Here is a 10482-nt window from a genome sequence, read left to right as displayed (position 1 = left end):
ATGTTGGTGATGGGTACATTAATGTTTGGTAACACACAGAAGGTTTGATGTACACAACTGTTGTTCAGGGCTTTTTGTTGTAACACCTGGCACTGAGGTTGTAGTTTCCACCACAGCTTGGTAGGAGCTTGTAATGGGGCCAGTGGTAATTTTTTAGGTGGTGTTGTCGTCACAATCTTTGTGTTGCTTTTTGATGATGTTGTCTTTTTGACGCTGTTGCTCTACAGATTTGGTTGTGGCTTTGTAGATTTGGTGATGTACATTAATAGTTGTGGTACAACCAGAAGGTTTTGATTGCAAACTGTGTTTCCAGGGCTTTTGTTGTAACACCTGGCACTGAGGTTGTAGTTTCCACCACAGCTGTGGTAGAGCTTGTTACTGGGCCAGTGGTGATTTTTTAGGTGGTGTGTGTGGCGCAATCTTTGCTGTTGTCTTTTTGATGATGTTGTCTTTTTTGGACGCTGTTGTCGCTACAGATTGGGTTGGGTCTGTGAGATGTTGTGATGGTAATTATAGTGAGGCACAACAGAAGGTTTGATGTACAACTGTTGTTCCAGGGGGTTTGTTGTAACACCTGGCACAGGGTTGTAGTTTCCACCACAGCTGTGGTAGAGCTTGTTACTGGGCCATGAGTGGTGATTTTTAGGTGGTGTTGTCGTCGCAATCTTGTGTTGTTGTTCTGATGATGTTGTTTTGACGCTGTGTCTTCTACAGATTGGTTGTGGTACTGTCGATTTGTGATGGTACATTAATAGTTGTGGTAAACAACAGAAGGTTTGATGTCAAACTGTTGTTCCCGGCTTTTTGTTGTAACACCTGGCACCGAGGTTTTGTGTTCTACCCACCAGCTGTGGTAAGAGCTTGTTACGGGCCAGTGGTAAGTGTTTGAGGGGTGTGTCGTCCAATCTTGCGTGTGTCTTTTGATGATGTTGTCTTTTTTGACGACTGTTGTCTCTACAGATTTGGGTTGTGCTATCTGTAGATCTTGGTGATGGTACATTAAAGTTGTGGTAACAACAGAAGGTTTTGATGTACAACTGTTGTTCCAGGGCTTTTTGTTGTAACACCTGGCACCTGGGTTGTAGTTTCAACACAGCTGTGGTAGAGAGTTGTTAAGGCAGTGGTGCGTGTTTTTTTAGGTGGTGTTGTCGTCGCAATCTTTGCTGTGTTCTTTCTGATGATGTTGTCTTTTTTGACACTGTTGTCTCACGATTTGGTTGTGGCTACTGTAGAGTTGGTGATGGTACATTAATGTTGTGGTAACAACAGAGGTTTGATGTACAACTGTTGTTCAGGGCCTTTGTGTGTAACACCTGGCACTGAGGTTTAGTTTCCACCACAAGCTGTGGTTAGAGCTGTTACGTGGCAGTGGTGTTTTTTTAGGTGGTGTTGTCGTCGCAATCTTTGCTGTTGTCTTTTGATGATGTTGTCTTTTTGACGCTTGTTGCTACAGATTTGGTTGGTGACTGTAGATGGTGATGGTACATTATAGTTGTGGTAACAACAGAAGGTTTTGATGTCACACTGTTGTTCCAGGGCTTTTTGTTGTACACAATGGCACTGAGGTTGTAGTTTCACCACCGCTGTGGTAGAGTGTACGGGCCAGTGTATGTTAGGTGGTGTTGTCGTCCAATCTTTGCTGTTGTTTTTCTGATGAGGTTGTCTTTTTTGACGCTGTTGTCTCTACAGATTTGGTGTGGCTTCTGTAGATTTGGTGATGGTACATAATAGTGTGGTAACAACAGAAGGTTTGATGTACAACTGTTGTTCCAAGGCTTTTGTTGTAACACCTGGCACTGAGGTTGTAGTCCACCACAGCTGTGGTAGAGCTTGTTACTGGGCCAGTGGTATTTTTTTAGGTGGTGTTGTGCGTCGCAATCTTTGCTGTTGTCTTTTGATGATGTTGTCTTTTTTGACACTGTTGTCTCTACAGATTGGTTGTGGCTACTGTAGATGTGTGATGGTACATTAATAGTTGTGGTAAACACAGAAGGTTTTGATGTCAAAACTGTTGGCCAGGGCTTTTGTTGTAACACCTGGCACTGAGGTTGTAGTTTCCCACCAGCTGTGGTTGAGCTTGTTACTGGGCCAGTGGTAATTTTTTTAGGTGGTGTTGTCGTCACAATCTTTGCTGTTGTCTTTTCTGATGAGATGTCTTTTTTGACGCGTTCTTGTCTTACAGATTTGGTTGTGGCTTCTGTAGATCTGGTGATGGTACATTGATAGTTGTGGTAACAACAGGAGTGTTTGATGTTACAATGTTTGTTCCAGGGCTTTTGTTGTAATACCTGGCACTGAGGTTGTAGTTCCACCACAGTGTGTAGGATTGTTACTGGGCCAGTGGTGATTTTTTTAGGTGGTGTTGTCGTCGCAATCATTTGCTGTTGTCTTTCTGTGTTGTGTGCTTTTCTGATGAGGTTGTCTTTGACCCTGTTGTCTCTTCAGATTTGGTTGTGGCTACTGTAGATGTTGGTGATGGTACATTAATAGTTTTGGTAACAAGCAGAAGGTTTTTGATGTACACAACTGTTGTTCCAGGGCTTTTTGTTGTAACACCTGGCATGAGGTTGTAGGTTTCCACCACAGCTGGGGTAGAGCTTGTTACTGGGCCAGTGGTAATTTTTTTAGGTGGGGTGTCGTCCAATCTTTGCTGTTGTCTTTCTGATGATTTGTCTTTTTTGACGCTGTTGTCTCTACAGATTTGGTTTTGGTTCTGTAGATGTTGGTGATGGTACATTAATAGTTGTGGTAACAACAGAGGGTTTGATGAGTCACAACGGTGGTTCCAGGGCTTTTTGTGTGTAACACCTGGCATGAGGTGTGTAGTTTCCACCACAGCTGTGGTAGAGCTTGTATACTGGGCCAGTGGTAATTTTTTAGGTGGTGTTGTCGTCACAATCTTTGCTGTTTGTCTTTTCTGATGATGTTGTCTTTTTTGACGCTGTTGTCTCTACAGATTTGGTGTGTTTCTGTAGATCTTGGTGATGGTACATTATAGTTGTGGTAAAACAGAAGGTTTGATGTTACAACTGTTGTTCCAGGGCTTTTGGTTAATACCTGGCACTGAGGTGTAGTTTCCAACACAGCTGTGGTAGAGCTTGTTATGGGCCAGTGGTGATTTTTTAGGTGGGGTTGTCGTCGCAATCTTCGTGTCTTTTCTGATGATGTGTCTTTCTGATGATGTGTCTTTTTTGACCCGTTGTCTCTACAGATTGGTTGTGGTACTGTAGATGTTGGTGATGGTACATAATAGTTGTGGTAACAACAGAAGGTTTTGATGTCACAACTGTTGTTCCAGGGCTTTTTGTGTAACATGGCACTGAGGTTGTATTTCACACAGCTGTGGTAGAGTGTTACTGGGCAGTGGTATTTTTTAGGTGGTGTTGTCGTCCAATCTTTGCTGTTGTTTTTCTGATTATGTTGTCTTTTTGACGCTGTTGTCTCTACAGATTTGGTTTTGGCTTCTGTGATGTTGGGTGAGGTCATTAATAGTGTGGTAACAACAGAAGGTTTTGATGTCCACAACTGTTGTCCAGGGCTTTTTGTGTAACACCTGGCTCGAGGTTGTTTTCCACCACCGCTGTGGTAGAAGCTTGTTACGGGCGTGGTAATTTTTTTAGGTGTGTGTAGGTGGTGTTGTCGTCACAATCTTTGCTGTTGTCTTTTCTGATGATGTTGTCTTTTTCGTAGGTGTCGTTTCTTCAGGTTTCGATGTGGTTCCCAATGTGTTTTTTGACAACGATGTAGTTACAACTGTGGTTAAATCAGAAATTTTTGCAAAATTAGTGCAGTATAAATTATTTCATACAATTCTGCCCGAGCGGACAGCTGCAAATTCCCTTTTAAAACTGTAGGAATTATTATTATTCCTAATGTACAGTTGCAAGGAGCTTGTGTCCAACAGTAACTCTGACGCGCGCAGACGAGCAAGGACCTGTCCAATGACGCTTTCAGCTTTAATTTGTGTTTTCTTTATTAAAACATTTCCAATAGTTATTGTAAATATGAAAGCAAGATCAGTGGTTAGGGTGGTTGCATAGATTTTCTTACCTGAAGTTGTCTTTCCAACTGTGCTAAATGCAAAAGGGGTAGTTGTAGGACTTGCTGTGGTAGTAGTCAGGCACGGGTACATACTTCTGGTTACGGTCCCATTGGCCCCGCATTCAGCTAAGATGCAGTTTCCTAGCCCGTCTGTGGTGTTGTATATTGTTTCCCCATATTTGTAGGTTTTTCCATTAATGAAACATGTGCAAGCTGCAGATCAAGAATATAATCTTTTCAATTTCTTTTAGAACATTCACCTGTTAGATATACTGTGTATAAATATATATAAGTGTGTGTGTGTGTGTGTGTGTGTGTGTGTGTGTGTGTGTGTGTGTGTGTTTCTAAAGTAATAAATAGATAAAGTCAGTGGATATTTTTACTTATTTACTTACAGTTTACATCGTAGCTGCATCTTATTCCAGAGACTGTACAGGAGCTTTGAAATAGAAAGGAAGGCAAAGGAATGTAAACCATTCATAGACCAGGACAGAGTGATTCAAACTCATATTTCCCCAGTTTCCATACTTGACTCTCTCCCTAAACCAAATTTTTCTAAAACTCTCTATGGATACCCCACTCAATCCTTCCAAACACCTTTTGGTCATCAAGTAACAAAGCCACACAAAGTTACCATGCCCTGTGTTTAATGTATAAAATGCTTGTAAATATTGTCCTCTGCCAGATGCCCTTTCAGGAAGCTTGAAAGATTTAACTGTATCAGTTTGTTCATGTATTTAGCCAATCACAAGGCTAACACATTTGAGGACTTAATATCTGCATAAATAATAAAAAAAAGCAATAATTAGAACACTGTGAAATCATTTCCCTTTTTAGGGCAATAGAAAATAAAAGCAATATTTATGTGACCATGAAACAATCACATTTCACAGATTGTATAAATATCCCAGAAGTGCAGCAACAATTCAGATTGTATGCTTTGTCTTTATTTGTGTTCTTAAGGAATAAGTGTAATTCTTTCAACGGAATTGGGCATTCACCATTCAATCCTAGGGCTGATGGTAACACTTTATAATAACCATAATTTGTAGTAATAATGGGTGGCAGTAGCTCTGTTCGTAGGGAGTTGTGTTGGGAACCGGAGGGTCACTGGTTCAAGTCCTCGTATGGACCAAAAAGTAGAGAGTGTGGATGGGTGGCTGGAGAGATGTCACTTCACCTCCTAGGTACTGCCAGGTTCTGTTGAGCAAGGCACCGTACCCCCCCAACCGCTCAGGGCACTGGTTCGGCTGGCAGCCCACTCACTCTGACATCTCTCCATTAGTGCATGTATAGATCCTGAGCACGTGTATGTGTAGTTCAGGACTGTGTGCAAACTAACACAGTGTGGACACAGAGTGTAAATTGTAATTTTCCCATAGGGGATCAATAAACAGATTAAAATTAAAATTAAATTAATAGATGGTAAATTGATAGTTAATTAATTTTCAGTTAATTAGCAAACATTAATTTTACTGTTAAACAATGAAATTATAATTAATAATGTTTACAAATTATTATTAGTGCTGTTAATTAACAGTTTATTGTTAAATACATTATATCCCTCATATACTATATTAGGTATCAGGTAATGATTAAAAAAATGTTTGTAAGCCTTAATAAAACATTTAAAAACATCTATAAACATTACATAGATAGATAGACCCGATATTCCAAACACTTTGTTAAGGGCTACTAGTTGGTTTGAAAACCGTCTACAAACAGTGTCTGGATGGTTATCATCCAGATGGTTGGATGGTTAAAAATTATAAACCCAACACTTTTGTTTTGCACCCATTTTTCATGAGCTGACCTCAAAGATCCAAGACTTTTTCTGTGTACACAAAATGCTTATTTCTCTCAAATATTGTTCCCAAATCTGTATAACGTTGTAGATTTAGTGGCCCTTGGTGGCGGTGTGATTATGGTATGGGCAGGCGTATGTTATGGACAATGAAAACAGGTGCATTTTATTAATGGCATTTTGAATGCACAGAGATACCGTGACGAGATCCTGAGGCCCATTGTTGTGCCATTCCTCCACGACCATCACCTCATGTTGCACATGTATGTTTAAAACTTAATTAATCCAATAATCAAAGAACAATCTTTGTGTGGCCATGTTGCAAAGATCTGTACACAATCCCAGTTCTTGCATGGCCAGCATCTCACCGGACATGTCACCCATTGAGCATGTTTGGGATGCTCTGGATCGGGGTCTACAACAGCGTGTTCCAGGTCCTGCCAATATCCAGCAACTTCGCACAAAGAAAAGTGGACCAACATTCCACAGGCCGCAATCAACAACCTGATCAACTCTATGCAAAGGAGATTTGTTGCACTGTGTGAGGCAGATGGTGGTCACACTAGATACAGACTGGTTTATTGACCTCTAATTTTAGAGTGGCCTTTTATTGTGCCCAGTAATTATGCCTAATCAGCATCTTGATATGCCATGGTGGACGGATTTTCTCGGCAAAGGAAAAGTGCTCACTAACAAAGATTTGTACAGGTTTGTGAACAATATTTGAGAGAAATAAGCATTTTGTGTACATAGAATAAGTGTTAGATCTTTGAGTTCAGCTCATGAAAAATGGAGGCAAAAACAAGTGTTTATAAATTGGTTCAGGATATGTACGTGTATGTATATACATATATATGTATATATATATATATATATATATATATATATATATGACAATGAGTTCGCTGTACTTAAATGGCCTCCACAGTCACCAGATCTCAATCCAATAGAGCATCTTTGGGATGTGGTGGAACGGGAGATTCGCATCATGGATGTGCAGCCGACAAATCTGCGGCAACTGTGTGATGCCATCATGTCAATATGGACCAAACTCCCTGAGGAATGCTTCCAGCACCTTGTTGAATCTATGCCACGAAGAATTGAGGCAGTTCTGAAGGCAAAAGGGGGTCCAACCCGTTACTAGCATGGGGTACCTAATAAAGTGGCCGGTGAGTGTATGTATGTATATAGATTTATATCAACTTAATAATAACCATCTAGATACTGTTAATGACACTTTACAAACCAACTAATAACCACTGACAAAATATTAATTAATAGCTAAATAATGTTTATAGATGGTTTACAAAGTAGGTATTATAGTCATCTGTTGCAACTTTATAATAACCATCCAGACACAGTTTATAGACGGTTTACAAACCATCTAGTAACTAACATAAACATTAGTATTAACAAAGTAATATCTGTTAGGAATATCTGGTCCATCCATCTGTGTAATGTTTAAAGATGTTTTAAAAATGGTTTCTTAAAAGCTTTACAAACATTTTGTATTATACCTAATATAGTATATGAGTACATGACAGGTATAATGTGTGTAATAATTAGTAAACGTTATTATTTATTATAATTTCATTGTTTGTTAACGGTAAAATGACTATTTGCTAACAGTTAAATTAAAATTAACTAAAGATTAAATATCTATTAATTTATCATCTATCAATGATGGTTATTATTATAAAGTGTTACCGTGTAAAGCCTGCAAAATGGTGATGACTATGTTAGCTTCAGCTACTGCTTTTGAAATGATTCCCCAAAGGAAAAGCTGTTTCTGAAGGCAGTTGTTTCTTGTCCACCAACATTCTTGACCCTCCTGTTATCCTTGGAGTCAATTCGACCCCATTCAATGTTTAACATCTCTAAAAAAGTGCTTGACATCATTTTCTTGCTTCAAATTGAATGACTTTTCCTAATTTGATGGGGACAAACACATACACGCGCGCACACACATACACACCCTCTGTGAGGGAGGGAAAATATTATTCCCGCACTCTGAGGGAGGGAAAATATGATTCCTGCAGGGCTGATTTGCATCACATGGTTCACAGGGGAGGGGCAAACATATAAAAGCTTACACGCAGGCACTAGAGCCTTCTAAACCATTTCTCTTGGTGCTCAATGAGCTCTCTCTGTACATTTACTCTCATTCGAAAATGGCCAGCAAGAAAGGTTTTTCTGTCAGCAAAGTTTGGTCACAGCTCTTTGACACTGGAGAATGTGTCAGAGACTGAGGATAATGTTGAGGAGGACCATGATTATGAAGCATCATCCTGTGAAGAAAATTAGACTCTTGGGGTTGACCCTTCTGTTGTCCCTTCAATGGTCAGTCGCTATTTCATTGGACTGTCAATATGGCCTAAGCTGACTGGTCCAAGTAAGGATGCAATCTCTCTCAGTTGTTTTACACTACTAGCGTGCATGTCCAAATGTAGTACTGTATGTGCATCATTGCCTACTGTCTGCCAAGCATTTACTGTGACAAAAAGACCTACCAAGTGTAACAGTTGTTTGATGGAACCTTTTCTCCAATGCTGTAATGGATGTTTATGTCATCATAGCAGCCACATTGGTCCCAGGCAGCACACTTCATGGTGTCTTCATCAAAGTAGGGCTGGGTTGGGGGACACTGTGGATAGCAGCCTGCAACACCATCATAACATATGGATTAATCTTAGTAAAAATACAAGTATAGCTACATGGTAAACACTATTCAAAAGTGGAAAGAGTACTACAATATTGTACTCAAGTAAAACTACTGTTACATCAGGCTCGAGTAAAAGTAAAAGTATTTGGGCTTAAGTTATAGCACCACCATCAGGCCAAATGGCATCATGTTTTATGGGAAGCATTAGTATAAGGCATAATTTAGCATATTATGCTAAAAAGACCAGTCCCACATGCACCAATCAATATGACATGATATGATTCAGATCCTGGGTGCAGACCATGTGTACCAATTTTTATGAAATTCCGTCTATACCTACTAAATATTTGTAGTATTTTGGCGCCCCCTATGGAATAAGCCTTAAATTGTTGCGTAAGCCTATTCCTTAAGACTGACTAAAGGTATATTATAATTGTATGATTATTGGACAAACTGAGTTATGGCCAATTCCCTGTTAAGACAGGATGGTATCATAGAGAAACAGCATATGAGATGAGATGACTGACAAAATCAGGAGTAGCCTACGTGCACCACAACAACAAAAAAGACGCTGGTGAATGCACACCATAACACATGAAAAAACACACAAGGGCAGACCCTCCAGGATTTAATGGACTTTTTTGAGATCGTTGTGGTCCAAAATGCCTGATTTTGAGGGAGCTTTGGTAAAAAAAAATTGCAATAAAAGTTGTTACAATGAAGTTGAGGAAGTTGAAAAAATGTTGTGATTTTTTTGTCTAGTTCTTTAAAAATAAAAAGGAAACTTGTTTTGGGGAGTATAACAATTATTACTATTAATTAATTACTCTGGGCTAAGTTTTCCTAGTAACCTTACCAAAAAGGCTCAGAATGCTGCAAATGTTGGTATAATAAAAAAATGGCTGGTAGATTTAAGACAAAAAATAATAATTTATTGAATGAATCAAATATGAACACATCTGTCACTGTCAGTGGCTTGTTTGTCTTTGCAATGTTAATTTCCCATCCTGTGGTGGGACACACATTCATACAGTTTTGTTGGACTTTAACTTATTGCACTTACAATAACGAGCACAGTCGTCCTCAATTTAGGTCATCTTGTATGTCTCATCTGCAGTTTTTCCGGCATCCACCGTGTGTGAATTTTTGTGTGTATGTGTGTGTGTGTGTGTGTGTGTGTGTGTGTGTGTGTGTGTGTGTGTGTGTGTTTGTGTGCACGCATCGCGAGGGGAACGGAGCAGCAGCCTTGTCCGCTGCTTAAAGCCTACAGGATTTAAACAGCAGCCGCTTCAGCGTCTTAATAGTGAAAAATCGTTACAGCGTACATTGATGTTAAAATGTGTACAGGTTGGCAGGACAGTCTGGAATGTTTTGCATGGTCTTTTGCTGTACGTTTTGTTGGTAAATTTGAGATGTTCAAGTCCATGGTTCAAGTCACACACATCTAATGTTCACAGCAGAAAGATTGGAAATTAATTAATTCTTCTCACTCCCACTTGGTCAGTGGCTCTCAGAGTGCCCGTACTGGGCAGTTACGCGTCTGCTGAGGAAGCCTGGTGACGAGTCCATAGCAACAAGTTCATGTGTTGAATTTGTTATTACCCAGTGTGCGTTGCTGAATGCTCTCAATGTATTATTGTTTTATTTCATGTGAATACTAGTTTACGAGAGGAGTAACTTACTATTTGAAGCAGCTAGGATCCTGATGAGAGTGCGGAAACATGAGCATATTACCCCCATTCTCCACTCACTACACTGGCTTCCCATCTCCACCAGGATGGAGTTCAAGGTTTCCCTCCTCACACATCAATGCATCCATGGACATGCCCCCCCTTACCTCAAAGAACTTATCAAACCACAGAACACAACCCGCTCCACTCACTCAAACCTCCTCCACATTCCAAGAACCAGACTCGGGACAATGGGAGATAGGGCATTTTGTGCTGCTGCCCCACGTCTGTGGAATGCCCTCCCT

The 10482-nt window shown here is 40.0% G+C and overlaps 1 protein-coding gene across 1 annotated transcript in view; it reads right to left on the bottom strand.

The window, feature by feature from the left end:
* Positions 1-3511: 3511 nt before the first annotated feature.
* Positions 3512-10482, bottom strand: part of LOC116686779 (mucin-5AC) — a 37757-nt gene continuing 30786 nt past the window's right edge. The window contains exons 27-30 of the mRNA XM_032511826.1: positions 8356-8503; positions 4437-4480; positions 4051-4254; positions 3512-3753 (exon numbers count right to left, since the gene is read on the bottom strand). Of these exons, the coding sequence (XP_032367717.1) occupies positions 3617-3753; positions 4051-4254; positions 4437-4480; positions 8356-8503 (533 nt within the window). The 3' untranslated portion in view covers positions 3512-3616. The remainder of the gene's footprint in view (positions 3754-4050; positions 4255-4436; positions 4481-8355; positions 8504-10482) is intronic.

This window comes from Etheostoma spectabile, unplaced genomic scaffold (genome assembly GCF_008692095.1).
Source record: "Etheostoma spectabile isolate EspeVRDwgs_2016 unplaced genomic scaffold, UIUC_Espe_1.0 scaffold48, whole genome shotgun sequence".
Taxonomy (NCBI): domain Eukaryota; kingdom Metazoa; phylum Chordata; class Actinopteri; order Perciformes; family Percidae; genus Etheostoma; species Etheostoma spectabile.
Note: the sequence above shows the minus strand (reverse complement) of the source record. Positions and strands in the feature narration are given on the sequence as shown.